At 34.4% G+C, this 23,287-nt stretch overlaps 1 protein-coding gene across 1 annotated transcript in view; it reads right to left on the minus strand.

Moving 5' to 3' along the window:
• The window catches only part of FER (FER tyrosine kinase), a 145,100-nt gene that overhangs the window by 65,153 nt on the left and 56,660 nt on the right, over window positions 1–23,287 (minus strand). Inside the window, exons 10-12 of the mRNA XM_058823321.1 lie at window positions 16,012–16,104; window positions 9,407–9,610; window positions 5,832–5,954 (exon numbers count right to left, since the gene is read on the minus strand). Of these exons, the coding sequence (XP_058679304.1) occupies window positions 5,832–5,954; window positions 9,407–9,610; window positions 16,012–16,104 (420 nt within the window). The remainder of the gene's footprint in view (window positions 1–5,831; window positions 5,955–9,406; window positions 9,611–16,011; window positions 16,105–23,287) is intronic.

The following is a 23,287-nucleotide window of genomic DNA, read 5'->3' on the forward strand; positions in this document are numbered from 1 at the left end:
CTTAGGTATCAGTTATAAAAAAATCATCTTAAATCTTTCATTTAAAAATTTTTACCCTTTCCTAATAATATACCTTTTTATTTTTTTTAAGAATTAATTTCTTGCTTCCATCTCTTGCTTTATAAATTTTACTTATTTTTTCTGCTTCCTACTGTTTCAGTTGTGTTTGAGATAACTCATTTTATTCAATTTGCACTCCACACAGCAGTATGGCATTCTGTAATTTTTTTATATGAAAGTTGCACAGAAAGTAGGAATGCACATGTTGCCGAGGTTTAAAATTTCAAGGACAGAGAATTTTCTTTATTAAATTGGTCAGAAATTACATTGTGTTTGTTAAAATGAAATTCATATACTTGATAAAATACTTTTTTTTCTAGGTTTGAGCGTAATGCTTACACCCTTTAGGAGGGTTATCTTTCAATTTTAATCTAAACCTCATCATGGAAAGAAATACCAGAAAAACAAGACTGAACCAGAAACATTGAACAGAGCTGATGTTTACTGCCATGGCCTCTTGAACTATAAAAAACTTCGATCACTGAATATAAAACAATCCTTATTACTCTTTGTTCAGGTAGCCTTATCTGCCTCCATTATTATAAAGCATTTTAATGAGATTTTTTTGAGAAAATAAATCCTTTCAATTTTGAAACTAGTCAATATACCTGAAACTATACATAAATTTGGTTCAGTACTTTGTTAGCACAAAGAGTATATTACTCTCTTTTTTCCCTTTTCTCTACAGGATGACATGCCTTGACAAGTACAGACCACCATTAAGGATGATGCATTCCTTTTGTTATCTGACAGAAATATTGCAATAATCTCTGCTAAAAAATGTTAAAAGGAAATCCTGTGACACTTCTCCAAATTCTGAAGGAATGAGAATGTAACTGAAATGTAATCTCTAATATTAGGATATGAAACTCTGCTCTCAAATGTCAATAGCTGCAGGCTATTGATTAATTTAGTGCACATACAATAAATACATTCATTTCCTGTAAGTATGTCTTTTGCATATTATAAACACTCACTTTCAATGGTGATCAATTTTCTTAAAGAAAACTGAAGATGTATTTTGACATTTGAAAATGCATGTATTAGACTTTAACCACGCCCATGAAAATTACAGCTTTAGGCCAAAAACCAACACCCAAAGATCACTACCACCAGGTGCTTCTTGGCATTTCTACAGAATGCCTGGCCAAATTGGTGGGTATCACACAGGTAAGCCAGGGTGCCACAGGAATCCTCTTTGGAGTGACAGATCTAGCCAAGGTAGAGCTGCAATAACTGGATCACTCCCTGCTACAGGCTTCTTCTGTCTTTTGGATTCCTGCTCCTCAAGAGTTGTCCTCAGGTCAAACAGACTCAAGATGATCTTCCCTCCACGGAGCACCATTACTGCCACTGCTTCCCTCTGCAGCACCTTAATTGTCTCCAGCCATGAAATGAGCATCTGTAATTGTGTGACAGCATTACTTTGTGTTAACTTGGCCTTTGTAAGTCTCCTTGTTTCTATTCAATATCTCCCAGCAGGCTTAAGAGTGCTTCCCTGAAACGGAGACTGTTCAGCAGTCTCCTTCAATTCCTCCTCCTCCTGTGCTTTGCTGGCCTGAGGGGCACACACTACCTGTACTCTAAGCACATGTGTTGTCTGCAACAGCAAACCTCAGCTTGCTTTGCTAAAATAAAACAAACCTCCCCAGAAAATCCATCAACAAAAAATTAGCATTATTTCAGATTTTTACTAATGGATTTTCATGAAGAAAATCTAACTTAAATTTACAGCTCTTCACAATTTCCTTCCAAGTCTAACTCCTCAATACATTCATACCTTGCAAGACAGCTTCAGATCTGCAGAGAATTCTCATGTCACTTGCAAACTGATTTATCAGCACTAGAAACACTAATAAGAAATGCCTGTTTTTTTTTCTTTCAGCATTTTCCTTTCACCTCATCATTTATGATTGATCCATCATTCTCCTATGTACACAAAACATATCAGACCATATCACAGGCTTCTTTGTCACATAAAAATAGACCCAGAATTTTAAAATTAAAGTTACTAGTAACAAACACATGGCTTAACTCATCTGACAAAGCAGCAGTTAATTTTTTCCATAAGTTCAGAATTTGAATTAACTACAGAGCATTCATATACCATGAGTATTTCAGCACTAGTGAAATAGTAGCAGATCTTCAGAACAAATCAACTGGTGCTCAGAATCTGAAACATGTATTTGGGAGAAAAGTAATATTTCAGGCTAAATCTTTCCTGGTTCTGAAAACTGAGCTCCCTCCCATGAGCAGCTGTGCATCCTGGGCAGATTTGCTTCAAAGGTGTATTTACTATCCAAATGAAAACTTTAATACAGGTACACTTAAATAAAAATGGTATCCCTTATTTTTTTGATCATTCTCTGTTCTAGTAGTCAAACTGAAGCACATTCACACCTTAATACAGGTGGTGTAATCTGTAAAAATATAAAAAGGAATTATATTTCAAGAAATCTATCACCCTCGAAAACAGGAGGTCAAAGATCTTAGAAGGTTAAAATACATCCAGTATGGTTAAAACAGCATTTTTATATAATAAAGTCCTTGGGTGCGCTTAGAGTTACTCAGTGGCTCTGTGTACCAGTCAATCCATCAATAACAACCTGAAGAACGTAATGTACACTTTTTTCAAGAAGACTATAAATAAGTGTGAGACACTTTTCCATTAAAGAAGGTACTAGCAAATATCTTTTTAATGCCATCAGTTTTTCTAATTTAAATTCTATTATTACAGAATCATTAAAATTCCAAGCAGGCAATTCAGTCTACATGAAATGGGATACAGGACAGGCCTTTTGTGACACAATTAAGCCTGTTCCTTTCAAGGGCAACATCACAGAAGGTGAACACTAATTTTCCTAATATAGTAAAGGAGAATGAATGACTGTGGGAAGGAAGGAAAGCAAAAGCAAACTAAAAAGAATAACTTTTTTTTTCTGTGAAGTTTGTGGTATTTAACTTTCAATTTCTAAATAGGTTATTACAGGGACAGCAATTTGCATAAGAAGATTAAAGATTACATGAAATGACAATGACTGCTCTGCAGCTATAATGCAAAAACAGTCTTTGCAGATGCCAAATGAACTTTAAGGAAATGATTAAAGACATCTTGGTAATAGCACATGATGCATAAATTACCCCCAACACTAGGTGTCAGAGTGCATATGCTCCTTCTGAAAACGACCTGAAATGTCTCCACTTTCCCATATGAAAGAGTTCCAAGCAAATTAAAAAGGAAAGTTCACAACAATCTTTTGCTTAACTCTGAAGTACATCTTTCAGAATACTGCAAATAGTTTTTATCATATGGGAGAAGTAAAACCACCATAAAATTATAGCTCAAACCAAAATAATTTAAACATTTTTAAGAACAGTTGCTCTTAAAAAATTCAAATCATGTAGCTAACACCCTTTTCAACACTGCCTTGTTTGGCTCAAACTGCTGGTCAGGAAGCACTAAGTATACTATACATTGGTTTTACTTTACACCAAGTATTAGCAGCTGTAGAAACTGACATCCTATTTCATAAATTCATGAAAGCCTACATGCAATTGCAACATGTATATTTAAAAAAATCTATACATTCACTTTCCTGTCACCCAATACTTTTCTTAGTACTAACAGTAACCCTTTCCATTACTTTACATAACATATCAGAATGGAAGTAGAAAGGCTTACTAACCCAAAGGACTCTTGAATATTAAGACTGATGCACACCAGGACAAGGTCAGTCATATGAAAAAACAGATGCAGCCTGTGGATTTTACAAATAGATGCCGATTACTTGCATAATTTTTGGGAAACCTGAGTAACTGAAGTAGTTGTGCACTGCACCTCAGATCAACTACCAACTAACACAATTCTAGAGGAAATACTATTATTTCCACTAATTTTTAGTTAATACTGAGCTTAGTTGATACTAACTCAAGTCAACAAACCCTGGGAGGAGTGGACCCACTTCATTTTCCCCCTGAATAGAGGAAAAACAAAAGGCTCGTTGGAAGTTTGGGGTTTTCCTTTCATTATCTTTCTCATAGAGAATTATTTCCCATTCTGTTGCTAAGAGACATAACGACCAGGTACTTGAAAGAAAAAAGAAGTTGTCTCAAAAAGGTGCGGTTAGTTACTGTCTTATGTGAGGGTTTCTCTCGGAAGGGCAGAGACACACTAAGAACTGAGCTGGAAATAAGGAGGGCTGGGGCAGCTGCGAGCTCCATCTTGCTCTCTCAGCTCTGGAGAACGGTCGGAGCTGCCTCATGGGGGGGAATTCGCTGCTGCCACCAGAGCGGTAATGGTGAAATGACCAGGAATGTCTTTTGGGAATATGTTTCTTCTATAAGATAGGGACTAGAAAAATTATTCGGCTATAGTTACATAAGCCTATAGTTACATTAAAACTTAACTCTATGAAGAGAAAATACAAAATGAAGCAAAAACGGAAGGAGTAAGAAACCCCCTATCATCAAAGTAAGCAACAGGGAATGAAACATGAATGCTGTTTTACAGATAAGGTGTTCCAGTTTATCAGACAATAACTAAGATTATGTGATAATATTCTATACCACTGTTTTACATTTGCTAAAACAGGGCTGCTCTCACATTATGTACAGTCACATTTAAAACAAACACAGTATTAAAGAGAGAGAGAAATTTGCAAACAGTCTTTAAAAAAATTAATTTTGAGTTTGACTACCCCTTATTTGTAGCTTAAACCATTTATATCAAAAATAATTACACATTAAAATTAATGTTCCCTGCTTTCACATGTGATCTAGAATGAATGTAAGCAGTAACTTATGTTCAATGAAGCATCAGTTTGGTATTCAGCAAGATACTAACCTAAAATGTGTATTTCTAATGTCCCACTCTCAACATTTTAAAATTATATAGAATAGTTAAGGGCAGAAAAAGTGCAATTTTGAGAAAAAGAACATACTTGACTTTCTTAGTATTATTAGCAGGAAAAAACTAGGATCTTGGAATAGGTAACTAATGGTGAAATATAAATTGTCGTACTTCCTAAAATTTTGATGAACACAGGTTTGAAACCAGTCTTGAAAAAACAAATATATCAAGAACAAAAGGCTTATCCATAGTTGAGATGCAAAGATACAAGTGGAGTTGCCTTATGAATGAAGTACCAGCTAGATAAATACTAACTGTAAAACTGCTGGAAGAACTCAAGGAGACTCTTAAAACACTGATACAGTTTAATATTTAGTCCTTTTTATTTCCATCCTGAAATATTTTCTGCAATAGCTTCCTGATTAAAAAGTAAATTTTTGTTTCAAATTTTCATTGATACTGGAATATCAGTACCTTTTCTTGTATCTAACTTATTTTTGCAATATGAAATAGGGACAAAATGCAGTTGTCATAAGTCTTCCAAAATTTCATGAGACCTTCTCCATTGTATAAAATAGATTTTTTACTTTATAAAAGGGACTAAAATGAACTACTACTTTGAATTACTTAGTAGGGAAATCCAAATGTGAAACCAAAAATAAAAGTATCAGGATACTTGATAAGAAGTTGAATGCCATTCTTTCAAAATAGCAAAAATTCATGGTAAGAATCAGGATGGAGAGCTGTTTCAAGTGAATGTATTGCACAGAGGTGAGAAGTTTAATAGAGATCAAGAACAGAGTCACAAAATAAATAAAAATTAAAAATCTGCTGAGAAGTTCCATAGAAGCTTATTTAAATAGTAACAGAATCCCCCAAAGTTATTGTCTGTCAAATAAAGGTTCTGGAATGTATGCATTACCTTAACAACAGGATTAAGCAGAACAACACCCGACTTCTTTGTAATAACTTGCTTCGTGGTGTAATGATGTTCTATAAGCTGAGGAATAGTTGGAAAGCCAGTTCCCTCAAAACGATATTGATTCTGTATGGAGGCAAAAGGAAAAACTTATTTTTCTATAAGCAATAATTTGAACAAGAAACTGCAAAAGTGCTTGACCAAAGTTTCTTCATTAGTAACAACACAGAAAAAAAATGTACACTTTTAAAGAGTTATTTTAGATTTCTTTTCTGACCTATTGAGTAGCATTTATACTCACTTAACAGGAATGACAGTTATGAAAATGATAAATTAATAAAAGAAAAATGACTGCATCAGTCATTTAAGGCAATATGATAAAATAATGATTTAAACTCATAATTTAAATAGGCCAGTTAAAATCAAAATTATTACAGAGTGAAATAAAAATATTATAAACCAGAAAAAAACAACCCCAACTTCTTATTTATTTCTAAAAATTACAGCAAGGAAACTGAAAGATCTATATGATAAAATACAACAAGCAATAAAACAAACAGGAGATACACAATAGCTATCCTAATCTCATCTTACTTCATTTAATGTCTCCTAAAATTAGTAAATCCCTGGCACAGAGTATAGAATGCATGATTGCTCTGTAAAAAGAGTATTTATCAGGAATGTCTAAACGAGCTAGAGACAAAGGCAGGTGATACACAGGCTTCAAAGAGAAGTTGGGCAGGATCCTGCAGCTGATTGTGAAACACGATAAAGTCTCCTGCTTTCCTAAGTCTCAGCATCTACAGACAGAGAGCTTTTCCCAGAAGGCAGTAGCTGCCACAAGCCTGACAATGCAACAATGAACAAGTACTGCAATTTTCAAAACTCAGAGCACAGGTGGTGATTCAAGTTCATTTGCACAAATGGGCAGTGAACACCTCTACCACTGGCATGCTTTCTTTCTAGCTTGAAGGGCTGAATTCCTTACAGAGTGACTTCTAAGTTCATTGTTTCCTTAAGGGTTAAAGCATTAACTTCCGGAAATGTGTCATTGCTGTTGGTAAAGACAGCAGGGTCTTGTCAGTTGTTTTTAACATTCACCGATCTCTATCATAAAAACGTTTCCACAGTCTGAATATTTTGTTGTTTGTTAAATAGTGACTCAGCTTTGATTGACCACTAACACTAGTTCCCATCCCTTTAAAATAAGCTCCTTCATACTTCTGATGAAGATCCAAAAAATCTGCTGTCCTGAGACTCCTCAGCACAACTACCACTATTGCCTATAATTTCCTCATTCCAGATCCAGCCACTGCCCATCTGCTGCCATTTATGTAAAACCTTTAGAGCAGAGCCACTGTCCTTTCATTCTGTGTATTTATACCCAATTGTGACCCTTACTAAGATCACTAACAAACAAAAATTTTTAAATGGCACAGCCTCAAATAAGCAGAAATGAAAACAATGGCAGCCTTGAATGACAGCAATGAATTTTTATGCTTAAAGCTGAATGATGAATTAATTTATCACACACATAATTGTATCAAGATTAGCTTTTAAAATGCTGGTAAAACCAGAGAGAAAACACTTAAACAACTGAAGGATTGCTGTTAAAACAGATATCCTGCTCTAATCTTCAGTACTTGAGTCAGAAAAAAATATGGGAACCTGTCAATGATCCAAGAGTGTGGTTTGACCAGTCAGAAACCCAATTCTACATTGTTCATACCAATGTAAACAAACGAGCAAATCCTTTGTACTAAACTCTCCTTAAACCTGCCTACAAAAATGTCCATGAATAAATCCCTCATTACGTGACCCTAACACTCCCAACACCTATTTTCTAGAGCTTAATAAAGCTAACCAGCCTTCTAAAGCTAATAAACTTTTTCCTCATTCTCAGAGAATTCACCAAATAGGAATGCATACAGTGGACAGAGCATCTTTAAGAAAAAAAGAAAGTGTTAACTTCCATGATTGCCAAGAAAATCTACTACAAATTAATCCCAAGAGCAGCTGAACGTAAGGCTTGTAGATTAGTAAATGTACAAGCAGGTAAATATCTTGACCTGACAATGCTGGGACTGTCCAGGCCATGCAACAGTTTCAGTCTTACATTTCAAATTTAACAGCTAGATTCTATGGAGAGAAAGATAGCTTCTTTTGTTTTGTTTTGCTTTGGTGGAAACCCTCCTACATAGACACACAAAAGAAGAAGTCTGCTTACAGGTAGGCCCCAAAGTAATAGTTGAAACTTGAAAGTCCAATCTATCTTTTCAAGATGTACTTGCACATACAGTGATTTGCACAAAATTATTTCAGTTAGACCACATATATAATGTCCTTTTATTTCTGCTGGGTCAGATCAGGGTGCACCAAGCACCTTGTAAGACTCTAGGTAGAGGTAATTTTACTGCTTTAATTTTCTCATTTAGCAGTCTGACATATCAAAATACTTTAAGGTCATACAATCAAAATAAAATAAACACTGATTGTGTGTTCACTTCTACAAGGAAAATTCTAAGTGAGAACTAATGAACACTCTCCAGCATGACAAGCGTCCATAATCATTAATCCTATAGAAGCATTGCAAACTCTGTGAATCTCAGAAAAATATTACTGCTTCTCAAAAGAAAATAAACCAGGTACACAATACTGAGTTACCCCAGGCATGCTGCATCATCTGGGGATTCAGACAATGAAATTCCCTCAGTGTAGTATCATTATGCAATTAAATTTGAGAATTTTTCTGTACATGGGAAACTTTATTACAAGAGACTGAAGAGACAGCACTACTGAATCAAAACTGAGAATGATTTGCTGCAATTTCATACTTCAAGAAAAATTTCTAGCAATGTTATGGGAACTGTCACATTTTGAATAAGTTTAAAATTCGGCAAGGTAAAAAGAAACTTACATTAAAAAAACCAAGCAATGCATTAACAATAAAAAATCCACACTCTATAAAGGTAGATAATAATTAATATATTGTTTATTAAGTCATCGATTTTTCCTCAGAGCAACAAGGGGGTCAATTCTGGTCCTTAGAAGCATACACACTGTGCAACATCCAAAAGTGTTTGTGTTATACTGAACAAAACAATTACCACAGGACTAAAAAGAAAATAGGCACCCGAAGTGCAACAGGGACTTCAATTCCCATGTTTATAAAAAACAACACAGATTATTTTCTTCTGCATGGCTATTTCAATTTTTCAGGAAGATGCAGTGGGATCATTACAGTCTGAACTAGAAGTAGCTAAATTTGCACCAACTATGAAAATGGGTAACCAACCAATCAATAACCAAATGTAAATGCATAAATAAACAGTAACAATTTCCAGATTTAAAAACATTTACAGAAATATCTTGGCTTTTCAGTATAAGACAAAAGATACTGAATAACCTGATGCTTCCTACTTTTCCTTTATTTCCCAGAATGACCTTTACTCCTGATTACAGCACAGATGGAAATATTTCTAACAGCTTTCATATTTGCACATAAAGGCTAAATCCATTTGCTATAGCGAACTATGTAGATCCTAAATTGAATATTCAGTACTATGTCAGAGACGTACATCAGCATATTGTATGATAAAGTGTCTCCGTTGTCCATCTGAAAACACAGAAAGGACATATTCACCAGGTTTCCCGTGGCTCTCTCGCACCAAGAAGTCTCCTTGCTGCTTTAATAGCTCCTGGGCTTCTATTCTTGGAATTGCACCATGATACCAGTCTTGCTCAGCCAATGGTTTCTCAGTGGTTGAGATTACATCAAAGAACTTGGGAAAAATATTGAAGAAAAATGTTACTATAATAGTACACTTTAAGAATTTCCTTGTACATGAAAAGTATCACAAACAACAATAATTTCTGGTTTATGTATCTAAATTATTTATTTCTATTAACCAACAAGATCAATGCTCTTACAAGCTCTTACACTTGCACAAAAGCATCTTGGTTGCTTTCTTTTCTTTTTACCTGAAAAATCAATATATCAAAAGCAGAAGTTTAAGGAATCATCTATAAAGCATGCAATATTTTTCATCTAGCTTAAAGTTTTTCGTAAGCTGTACTGACCAACTCTTTCTCACACATTCTGACATGCTATTAACAACTAAAAATTAATCATTTGTCTATCCAGACAGAAACTTCTCAGACAAAACCATAACACATTGACTCCTACAAAGCACTTGAATTGGATAAACTGTTTTCAGAGAATTCATCAATTGCATCCCAAATCAATTAACAATTATGAGCCTTTTTTCCTAACACGTACCCTGTAGTGCAGAGTACACACTTGGGTGTAGTGTCCTTATGAACTCTACTGTAAGACACAAAGATTGTAAGGAATTGTTTTCACTACATGGAATTGGCTGCAAATGGAAGCTACTAGCTATAAGTGGAAGTTAATGAGTTTTAATCTATTATTTCACATGTTAATTTTAACATGCCTACATTGTTTAACAAAACACTGACTAAAACTTTGTATTTTGTCACTGACCACTTCAGACTTATTTATTCCTACCTTTGGGTAGGAAGGCAAGCCCTCATTTAAGCTGTATGTAATTCAAAAGCTCATAGAAATTCTCACAGCCAGAGTGGTAAAGCTCTGAACAATGTAACACAGCACACACTGTGAGTACAACAGGTATGTGGATGTTTCCCAGACTCCTGAAGTGCACCTAGGCAACGGCACAGAGATCTCTGTCTCAGTGAAGCACAGTCAAACAGATGCAAGCAAAGCAATACCATTCTCAATTAACCTCTGCTATTGCTCTGTCCTGATAACATCCCAGGCTGGGGGCCATCTGTACATTTAAGGTTCTTCTCAGAAGATACTTAGACTACAATGCCTCACCTAGTCCAAAAAACACTAGGAATGGTCTCAGACTCTGAGAGTAGAAATGAGCAGACCCAAGAATGGAAACAGCAATTCTTGTTTCCAAATATCTGCAATTCTTTAGTACTTGCACATATTTTTAGCTGTTAAAAATATCTTTGTTAGCTTCCAGTTGCCTATGTTATACTTCAAAGAACCAGTTTAGTTCTTTGTCAGGATCCTTGGTCAGGATCTTGACGGAAAACTGGAGAACATATTTAAGAACCTGACAGACCCTTGTGGTCTCAGGTATCAACAGAGAGAGAATCATCATGGATGAAATTCAGGAGAATTTCACACCTGAGATTTGAAACAAGTGCTATAACCAACAGGCTGATCACAAGAGAGAGTGTGCTCTGTTACAGAGTCAGAGATAGGAAGCACTATGTAAGAAATAACTACAGCTTGAACAAAAATTGCACAGAGTTTTTAGAGGCAAAAGCTGTACTCCAAGGTTATGTGTTTATCAGCACAATGAGCTGTTTAAAAGCAGAGATATTGATTGGCCAAGAAGATAGTCATATCTTTCAATTTCATCAACAGTTAAAAAACATCCCAGGTGAAAACTGTTCACCACTGTTAAATGACATTATGACATTTTCTTTCACAAATTTCTAAAAGAAAGAGAAAAAAAAAAGCTTTCAAAATGTTAGACAATGTTATTTACTTGAACATTTATTTCAAGTAAGTATTTTTTTATTTATTTATTCAAATATTCTGAGCTTGACTTGAAAGAAAACCTAGATCTCTGTTATGTTCAGAGTAGCAAACTCTTTAACAGGAACAGATTCCTACTTGAGAGGGAATGCTCCTAAGGATAAAAGGACTGTACAGGGTGACTAATCTACTTCATGGCCTTCATGAAAGAAAGTTTAAAAAAAAACCAACCAGACATGCAATTTATTTATATCTTAAAAATGAAGCCACCAGATTGTAAAATATGCTTATGTACAAACTGGGTTCAGGCTGAGGCACTATTCAGACAATCAGGATCAAATCCTAAAACAAAGCATCTTAAGAGCCTTTATGACAGAGAAAGAGTTTATGTAAGGAAAACAGACAATTTTAGACATAGATAACAATGTCATAAATTTTCCCTCCCTTTAAAATTTGATTGAAGTATTGTTTATTACTTCAGAAAGAAAGAGTGGAAATTCCATGGACTTTTCTTTGTTGATTGTCTTTCAATTTACCTTACCTTTACTTTTTATCATATCATTTTTTCTGATGAAGTAAGCAGCAATTATTTTTGTCTTGAGTGTTATTAAAATCACTTTTTTTTTATGAACAAGTCTTCTGATTCCAACATATTTCCTCTGTGATATAATATTGACCCTAACTGGCTATAGAATAAAACACGGCTGAAAGACTAGAAAAAAGAGTACCAATGCAGGATATATATCTACTTCAATGTTGATTTCAATTCATTTTATCACTATTAGTACTAATATTTCTACTGCATTTTATAGTTAGAATTAGACAATAGATTAGTCTTCAAGGAAAACAGAGGAGGAAAAAAAACCCTACCTGCACAAAATGAAATTTTCTTTGAACTCACTCACTGCTTTTCTTTAAACTCTACTTAAATATCAGCCAGCAAGTTAATATGACAAGTTTATATTCTAGGCCATAATGTTTTACAATCTCATTTGAGGATGGATCTCTTGCTCATTTGTATGTACACTTACAGAAGCACTCAATGATTCAATAGCCTAAAGGAAGAAATATTGCTTCTAGGATTTGTTAATTTTGCTGGAAGGTAACAATAATTAACCAAACTGTGCAAAGAGAAAGGAACTCACACTGCAAATTTCAATTCTCCCTCTGCCCAACTTTTTGTTTATTGCCTATCTCTAAGATTTCCATTGCCCTTTAAGATCTCCGTTTATTGCCATATTTCACTCATGGATTATTGGGTGGGGCTGGCGGGGTGTGTGTTCTTATATATTTAATCACACTTTTTCTTCTACAAGGAGATGTCCTCATGTATTTCACCATGCTTCTCATGGTTTTCATCATCATCAAATCCTCATGTATTTTGTCCTCTTTCCTTATATTGAGCTCCTTTCTCTCACCCTGCGTAACAACCCATTAAAACATACGCTCTTCTCCAACAGTAAAAAGAAGCAGTCCTCTGCTGCTTCCCTTATTTCAAGAAAAAAACTGAGCAAACAGCAGTGTGTTATTTCTACTCAAAAAATTGTATATTATTCCTGCACTTGCACCAAGAATTAAATAAAAATAATAATGGGGATGATATTTTATTGCACTAACAGCATGCTCAATATTCTATTTTTGTGTGTATTCTGAATGCAAATGTTCAGTAATCTCTTATTTCCCATGTTTGAGCAAACAAAACATTTTCTCAAGATAGTTTTTCTCTCACAGTGTAAAAGAATAGCACTGACACAAATAAGAATGTAAAGCAATAAATTTAAGTTGATAATTGGAGACAATACACTATGGAATATTTAGTCTCTGTGTACCTGGCTCATGCCCACATGCTAATAGTACACCATCTGAAACAAGCAGTAATTCCACCTATTATCCTATAAACAGTAAAAAAAATCCTATAAATAAAAGCAGATGTTTCTGTCAAGCTCAAATGTGTCATATAAAAATAATATGCAGAAGGGCAGAAGCTGGCATTCATGATGCAATTTGTTCAGACTCTTCATTCAGATTATTCACAGCATTTCATTACTGGTACATGAAAGATACCCCCACTGTTGTGTTTCCTCTCCTCATTTCATTTAAGTTACATCTCTTGCTGTTATAGAAAATTGGCTTGTATTTTGTCCAAAAACTATCTGAATCCTTCACCTTGTTTCTTTCTCTTCAAACAACATTTTTTTCCTGTATTACCCTCTCATTCTGAGAGCACATACAGAATTTCAATGTCAACACACAAAAAACTCCTGTCTGCTTTTACAATGGCACAGTTTCTCTATGACTTTTTCCAGATAACATACAAAAAATTAGTCCTCTCAAATGTATACAAACAAAATTCAATTTATTCAACCAAATAAAAATACTGGACAGTGTTTACAATATAACACTACATTTAAATCATTATATTGTTCCATTTCTAAAGTTTTAATATATTTGAAAATTAAATACTTAGAAATACTTTAAAAACTTTAAATGCTTCAAATCAATAATTTGAAAACAGGTAGGTAGGATCATTTTAGACTAGACTATATGAGAAGATCAGTACCAGTCCTTTTGCAAATCTGCTTTGACATCCTTTTTGTACTGGTCTATTTAAAAAAATTTTTTTTTAATGGATGTTAGTATTACTTTATAATACACATTCAGTAATAATTTTGAATACTTTGTTGATGGATAATAAGTTTTAAGTACCAGTTTATATATTTAGCAATTAAACATGCTTATGTAGTTGTCAGAAGGAAATAGCTGACCACATTTAATAGCTAAGTACAAATTCATGAAGCAAATTTGAGCTGTACACAATGGTCAGCTTTTATAACATACACAAAGTCGCTAAATCAAAATACAAAGCAAAAGTGAAAATTGGCTGAAATTTATACATTGTAACTGAAGTAATTTAAGTGTCATTTAAGAAACAGGTAATCAAGATTGCACTTGTTACTAGATTTTACTTTCTGACTCAAATGAATTAACACCAATCTTAGTTCTTCCAAATATATTCCAAGGTTTCACCAATCCTATCTATCACGCACTATAGCCAGATTTACATCAGCTTACATGGAACGAAATCGGAGTGTGGCACATAGACTATTTAAAATGACACTTTAAGCCAATTGACATTTTGACATTGACTTTCCCTGATTTAACCTAAGCATTTTATTTCAAGTTTTTTTCAAGTTTTTTTTTTTATCTCTAAGATTTTTTTATTTTCCAAATTTTCTCTGAAGCAGTTTCAGATAAGTTTTTTCTATGGTTTGTGGAAGCTTTTTGCTTTATTTTGAAATCATAAGTTTTGTAATACAGAGAAACAGAGATGAACACTTTGTCTCACCTACATAAAGAACAGAGGTCACAGAAATACACATTTTAATCAGTTTTTAATATTAAATGCTGCCTTTTTACCACAACTAGAACTTTAATAAAATGAAGATCACAATAATGTGGAGATCTTGTTTAACATCAAGGATATTTTAATATTTTAGCAAGGTTTTTCCTATTACTTTTCAAATGCCAAACAACTTTTATGTTTTTCAGAGGAAAAGCCTTTCTACCCTAATTTTATTTCATTATTATATTTATATTTCCATTCCTTCATCACTACGTACAGTTGTCCTCTGCATACAACATGTGTATTTTCACATATGTAATTGTTATCTCTTCCACCCTTTCTGAATACTATCTAGCTTAAATGTGGTTTGCTGTGCCCTTTAATGGGTCCTTGGATGCAATCCTGCAGCATAAAATAGAAGACCCATTACTTCTGAAGTTTTCTCAAGAATGCTACTTTGAGCTTGTATTTTAGGTGACAAGATCACAATTAAATGCAATTTTAAACAATTTTTAAAACTTCACCCAAATTTCTTCCAGGTTTTTTTCCCCTTTTGTTTGGTTTTTGAGTTGCGGTTTTTGTTTTATTTTTAGTTGGGAGGGTTATGGTGATCACATATTCAAGAAAAAGGCAGAAGGTTTTCAAGTTTTCAAGTACAATCTCATACATCCACAAGTAGAGGTTCAAGGCTTCTAACTAATCTTGCAAGCTTCCATATGAAACAAACAGAAGTAAATACAAAAGTAAAACAAACAAAGACATTTGTCCAGCAATTACAGAATTTCAACAAAAGCAAACTATATCTCAGAGATACTCAACAACCATTTTTAGTAGGGTTTTAAGCAAGATTACTTCAAGTAACTTATATAGTACAGGAGTAGTAGCAATAGTAACAATATGCTTGTACACTGGAGCTTTTTTTAAAAAAATATGGGTAATACAATTTCTGCAACAATTGGTAAAACATGTATGGCCATCTAACCTAATAGAGATTATTATCATAGAGTGCATTTCAAGAAAATCAGCTTATCAGGAAGAATACTCTGAACAATATAGCACCACTCTGGGAGCTGCAAAGAACATACAAACTGTGATTCTCCTGAAGTGTGGCAAGTTGTTCTGACACACCACTATACCATGATATTATCCTGTACGCTGATCAGTCAGAACAGTGTTTATATAACATTGTTTTAATGTAATTTTTGTCCATTCAGATGAAAATGCACGATGTTTAAAGGAAAAAGAAATCTTATTTAAGCTGAAAAAACAATATCATAAACTACAGTATTGGTACTACTTACCGATGATGAACCCAACATGGATTTTGGAGACCTTATAATTCCAGCTATGGAATGACGTATAGTGTCAAACCTTGACACTTTATCCTTCTTGTCCTAGGAGAAAGGCCATAATCTTTAGTGAAAAAAGGCAAATCTGTAGGATCATGAATTTATTGGTGAATGTACAATATAGAATCCTGAATTTCACTTAAATAAAAGATAAGGGCTGAATTGCTATTGATGCAAGCCAGAAAGTGTCAAAATCAGCAGGATTAAGCAGAGATCAATTTAACCACTTACAAATTTTATATTTCCTAAAATATTCTGTGCAAATATTTGAACTATAAAGAAAACTGAAATTATTTTTTACTCCAAAAACAAGAGACATAAGTCTCAGTTCTCCTGAAATACCTGAAATTTTAAAGGGACAATGATTTGAAAATATGTAATAAACATCCCCACATAGTAAAAAACTCTATGTATGTGCATTATCTTTACTTAATAGATTTTTAGATTTTTTCCTTTTATTAACAGGTCCTTCTCTAACGACAGACTACCTGTAAATATTAGCATCCATTAGTGCAAGTAATAGGAGCCATTTCTCTTCTGATATTACTGTAAACCATAAGTGCCACTGTCACTTCTGACAAGCCACTGCCTGAATTTAAAATTCTGCAAGAAGAGGGTTCTGACTGGAACACTGAAACAGCCTTTAAGCATCTCTAGTTCAGCAGAAATCAATATAAATTCCAAAGTCTCAAAAGCTGACTTAGTCCAAAGACTGTATTTTTCTTCATCTCTACTATCAGCTCTCAAAGTAATAACAACCTTTAAAAAAAAGTATTTTCAATATGGACAAACTGAGTTTATTACTTGTAAATCACCTTCAGAAACAGCAAAGATACTTCAATGAGTACTCATAAAGTATATAAACTTGAAGCAGAAAAATCACACATTAACAACCTCATGCTTTAGGTTAACTCAAAACTGTAAAAAACTGATAATGAAGACAGACTACAACTGCCAGTGTTACAAAGAAAAATTGCTTCCAAGTTTCCAATGTACACCTTTGAGAGAAGAAACCAAAGATCTCATAATGTAAGAAATGCAGCTTCAGTTTATTCCAAGATTTCCAAACAAGCAACAAATCTGCACACCAAATTTAGCAGTCTTTGAAAATTATTTCCAAATAGAGTTTATTTTACAAGATACAGGTTAAGCGCTCTCTTAGCAAAATAACGTTATTTATTTTTTACCAGAAGTCTGCAATTTGCCTTAATTTGTACGCTATTGAATAAAAGAGTGCAAAAACCAGCCAAATTGTGAGAACTCTGATAGGGAGTGCATCTGTCACAGAAATACTCATTAACCGGGTGCCCACTTACCCATCAATAACATTTTTATACATTTTATCGGACTCAATATTATCATATACTAAGTAATTTAATTTTAGTAAAACAACTCTGTGCTGAAACCTGATTTTTATTCTTATGATGCTGCTGAATTAAACTACTTACACAAAAAAAAAGAAAAACCAAAAATACTCTAAAAAAAATCAACCAAACAAACAAACAAAACCAAAAAAACTTCATTAACAACTAAGACACAAAGTCCACATTAGCTTGCATGCTGGTTGTGGAATGATCCACTGCACATCTCTTCAGAAGTGAGCCATGAGATTTAACACCAATTATTTGTATACTTCTTACATAACAGGAGAAAATAAGTTACCAAAAGATGTACAAACTCTACTTCACTTCCCACAACCAAAATTCAAGCGCTCCCTTTCTAGTGGACACTAACAGCCTGCTTATCTAGCAACAACATCAAACTACAAGTAAGGTTCTACATTCACCAATTTCTCATTAACAAAAACACATTAACAACAGGGGGCTTTTTTCACTCAAAATATCAGGCTCAAGGCCTGGGACAACTTTGATAAGCACCACTGAACGACATACAAAGACAAACTTCTGCATTAAATAGAGTGAGTATTGAAATGTGGATTTAAGGGATAAGCGTTGGCTTTATTCAAAATGTAGCACATCCTGTTCCAACTATAGCACATTTATAAACTGTATTTAGCATTTCTACAGTTCTTTCCCCTGACATATTGAAACTAGTCCATATCTTACAGCAATGAAGATTCAGAATTTGCACAGCAGGCCTAACCAAACATATGACAAAACACAACTGCAGTCAGTACTGAGTTTATTTATTCCATTCAAGTATTTTTAGGGCAACCTATATAAAGCTAAAGAGCTACAACAGTGGTCTTCTGCTGACTTTTTTTGCCATTTTCCAGCTGCAGTGTGCCTTAGAAGGAACTGTTTGATCTTGCAGGAAACCTCTTTTTCACTCAGAATATTACAAAAATCAGTATAAAGGGATTTTTTAATGCACATTAAGTATATCTTTTTTCTGAACTACTGTAGAACTGCAACCCAGAACATCCCATCTACTTATTTTAAAATGTATTTATATACATGCGCGTGTAATATCTTACTAGTTAAATCAGGGTGTTATTTTAAGTCTGATTTACAAAATAAAAGCAAATGTACATCACAGCTATCTTTCAGTGATCTCTCCCCAGCCCCAAATTTTGAACCTCTTAGTCAAGACACTCTCAATTCAACAAAGGATTTAGTAGTTGAAAGAATTATTTCAGGGTATTAGGTAACTTAAAATTTCTGAAGGAACCTAGCAGAGAGCAGAGGCACTCTTCACTCAGAAAGTTCATTACAATTCCACACAGTGCTCATTCCAACAGACATCATGTCACCAAACAGAACAAACATGCCAAATATGTAGTCATGACAAAAGTTTCAAAGTTGTAAGACATGTGACTATCAGACTAAACAATCTGATCTGGACACTGGAAAGTTATTACGAATTCTGCTCCAGTGATGCTATAGAGAGCATTATGGAGTATTACACTTACTAGCATACACAACACAGCCACTAAAGCATATTAGCTGATTCAGTTTCATTTCAGCTCAAATTAATTAGTTTCAGAGACATCAAGAAAATGGCAGCATGATTTCTCACTTATTTTATATAACACCAATTTCACTAGAAAGCAAACTAACCTGTAGATCATAATATTTTATGTAATAACTGAATTACTACAGAAAAACTTCTACTCTACCATTAAGAAGCTAGGTATGTACGCAAATACAAGCTGTCATCAGAAAACATTTTAACCTATTTCTTTTAACTGTGTTTAAACACATCTGTGTCATGGGAGCACATAATAAAAAATTATGAAAAATGCATGACTGGTATTTCCCTTTTTAAAACTAGCCATGTTTCTAATGACTCTCCAGAACAAATTGAAATTAACTATATCATAAACTAGACATAACTGAGGCAGGGGATATCATCAGGTTTAACAATGATAAGCTGTGGGATGAGATGCCATCCACACACACCACTGAGATGCCCACAGCCTGGGGTAGGCAGGCAGGTCAGCAGGAGAACACCTGAAAGAACACCAGGGAATTTCAGCCACCCCAGACACAGAGTTGGCCTTGCTGGGAGCCCACTGAAATGACTCTACACAGCTGCATATAGCAGGGGAGTAAACAGGAAAACTGGAGATGTGCTCACACTTTCAGGGCTATAACCTCACTGGTATCACTGAAGCATGGTAGGGCAGCGCCAGTGGAGTGTCAGAATGGAAGGATGAAAAGCTGTTCAGTTTTCTTTCCTTCTTAAGAGGGGAAAAATTACTTCAGCTTTTTTCAAGAGATGCCACAACAGAAGATAACCATTCTGACATTCTTCCATTCTTTCTCCTCTCGCAAGTGACAGAAAGAAGAAAATAAGCATAAGAACCAAAAAACAAGAGCAGGATTTAGGTCAGTTGAAAACCACGAGTGAAGCACCTGCTATTTTACTTGAGGATTTCCTCAACTGCATCTTTATATACGACCAGAATCTGGGCTTCTGTGGTTCCTGTACTGTCTTTGGGGGATCTTGTGCAGTGTGAGATCCTGTGTGTTTTAGTGGATTTTTCACTACAATTTATCTTCCATGGTCATGCCCGTTAACTGATACATTCCTATGGACAAGTGGCTCATTTGCCAAGCACACAGTCTTGTCACTGAGTGCAATCACTGCAAATCTTAACAGTGTACGAGAAATAAAACAATATACCCAGCAGGGTGATACAATCAAAAAGGCAGACCAGATGAGTCAGAGTCACAACAGTATTTTCAACGAACATAGGCAAGAAAAAGCAACAGGAAAAAAAGGTTTTGCTTAAATTGAACTGTGTGATGTAAAAGCCCAGAAGAGTTTTTTAGTGGTATAAATCCAGGACTAGGGCTGTATTTTAGATGTTTTTATAAAAGAAAAATAGTCTATACTCTTTTTAAAAAACCAATGAAGTAAGAGGCTAAAGGGAGATCTAAGATAAAAATAAAATAGAATTAATGCTTCTGAGAGACAGGAAAACAGTAACACTACAAATCAAAGGTGCATGATTATCAGCAAGAGACAAAGGACAGTCCAGCATATATTGAATATTCCTAAAACACTAGTCAGCCATGTATGTACAGTGATACAAATAAGCCCATACTCTAACATTACTCCATTCAAAGAAAAAAATGTCTCATGAGTCAGATGTGAACTGTCCCCATGGATACAGAAGTTGAATGTGGGCGTGCAAACCAAATCATAGAACCTTCACAGAAAACTCAGAGGAAATGTGATGATGACTCTACAAGTGAAAGAGAAAATGCTCTCAGAAGAAAAGGGATTTCAATTAGAAGAAATTAATCAGTGATATCTAAAAGATGAGAATGATATCACTGTTTCTGTAATTTGGCTAGGGAACTGGTCCTCAGACATTTTGATGAAAATTCAGTAGAATACAAGGGCTCTAAGATAAATTTAGACAGGGAAATTCCAGCAGCTACTGCAAACGATGTTCAATGAACATACAGATGAAACAGGCATACAGACAGCATCTGCCAGAGTAATTAATACAGTTTTTGTAAAGGGAATGCTAGCTTCCTTTCTTGTTTGATAATACACATTCCCCGATGAAAAAAGTGCTGAACAACATTCATCTCAAGGCTTTAAATTTAGCCAATGGGCAGAACAAGGAATAGTTTTGGGTTTTTTTGAAGTCTACGGAAGTATGGAGTGAGAATGAAGTTTTGTGATTTACAAGCAGAAACTCTTCAAAATAGAGAAAATAACTTTCTGAAAATGATCATCTGCATTAGTCACTTCAGTAGTGGAGATTAGAAGTTACTAAGGAGAGGCCCCAAAAGCATGTCATAAATTTTTACTGTGACATTAACTCTGGCCTGCCAACTGATGAGTGGATATACTAACCACAAAAAACTTTGTATGTCTGTTTCACAGCTGTTAGCACTTACTGAAAGAGATATAAATGCTGACATATTAAAATTTGGGCATACAGCAGAACATGGCCAATACCCCTAAAGCCTATGACATGGTTTCAGAAATAAGACTAATTTTGTTCCTCAAAACACTGTTCTCTGGTTTTTTAGGGTTTTTTTTTTGGTCCCATTCATGACAGAATTAGGTATCTCAGAAAGACCACATGCAGAAAACCAGATAAAGAATCATGCCATCTTTACAAAAAAACACAGAGTATTTTAAATTATTAACATGGCACTCACACACAAAACCAGTTGCTGGTTGGATATAAGCTGATTGCTTGAGTTGAGTAGATCATCTCTTTGGAGTCCCTTTCCAGGAATTATAATATGCATTTTCTTAGTTTACTACTGTAGATATCTAGAACTGTGCAGAGCAATGTAGATATAATACAGTTATTAAAAATTTAAATATTCAAATCTAATTAAAAATATCTCATGTACACAGTGAAACCAATTAAAACAACATAGGTATTCAAAAATCACTTTATGATAAGGTAGCATTTTCTGTTTTAAACACCTTCCAAAGCAGCAGAAATTATGCATAATTGATGTATACCTATTATAAAACACTGCACTGGATGAAAATTAATGTTACCTATCCTGCATTGCAGGGGGTAGCCTGAAAAACAAGACTTAGTGTGAAATTTGATAATTGTTATAATTTCTCAGACCAAAAGCATATCCTAGACTACACCAGTGGACTAATAACCTGTAAGAAAAGGAGAATGACTATTCTTCAGAGCATGTCTTTGTTCTCCAAGCAGCTGTAGTATAAGACAAGCCTCACTGGTTAAGATCTGATGTTTCTACATGCAACAGTCATGGAAGGATTTTCCTTCCATATTTTTTAGCTGTTTTCTGAATTTATGTAACCTATTACAATGCCTTACTGTAGCAACCACTTGCACAAGTTAATTACACATTTTTGAAGAACATGCTTCTGTGCTTGTTTTGAATCATTTGACTAATGTGGTTATTTGATGAGCCCTACTTCTTGCTTCTGCAAAGACAAAGAAAAGTCATTACTCCTTATTCACTTCCTCCAGGTATCCCCACACCCACTACATCTTTATCACAATCCCCTTCATTGCACTTCTCAAGTCTGTAAAGCCCAATCTACTTATTCACTAATTCTACAGAAGCTCCTCCACATATCTGAGCATTATTATTTAGTCTTTCTGAATTCTCCTACATCAGTTTTTTAATTAAGGGAGCTGAAAATACAATCAGTTACATAAATCCAAACTCTTCTGTGGTACATAGCAAAAGGACAATTTGCATTAAGGAAAACACCAGTTAAGATACTGAAAAAAACCAAAAACCTCACAATGAGGACAGTGATTAAACACTGAAACAGGTTTCCCAGAGGGACTTCCAACACTGGAGCTGCTAGAACCCTAACATGCATAAGGCATTTTGCAGCCTGGTATAACATTAAAGATGGCTCTTCTCTGAGAAAGAAGCAGGACCAGATGGACCCCCTGAGATCTTTTCCAATTTAAATTATTCTGCGGTTCTATGGCATTTGGGAAGCAGGTGCACATCAATTAGTACAGTGATGTAATGTTTTCTGCTCTATTCTTCTTTTCCTGAAACTTTCTGGCATGCTTTTTGGTTTTGATCACTTCTAGTGACCTCACATCTCCAGGAACATTTAGACGTTATTTTGAGTGGTAAATCAGAAGTTATTAATGGTTTATATGAAATCAGGCGGTATTACTACAGGCTGGTATACAGGAATGTAGTAACACAATAGAATGTCAATGTTAAAAGTTTTTACAAGGGTGTTAAAAATAATACATACATTTTGTAAAAAGTTCAGGGATTTATTTAACTTACTATCAAAAACATTTGTTTTCATTCAAAATAAAGTTTTTTTC

The sequence above is a fragment of the Ammospiza caudacuta genome, chromosome Z (assembly GCF_027887145.1).
Source record: "Ammospiza caudacuta isolate bAmmCau1 chromosome Z, bAmmCau1.pri, whole genome shotgun sequence".
Lineage (NCBI taxonomy): Eukaryota > Metazoa > Chordata > Aves > Passeriformes > Passerellidae > Ammospiza > Ammospiza caudacuta.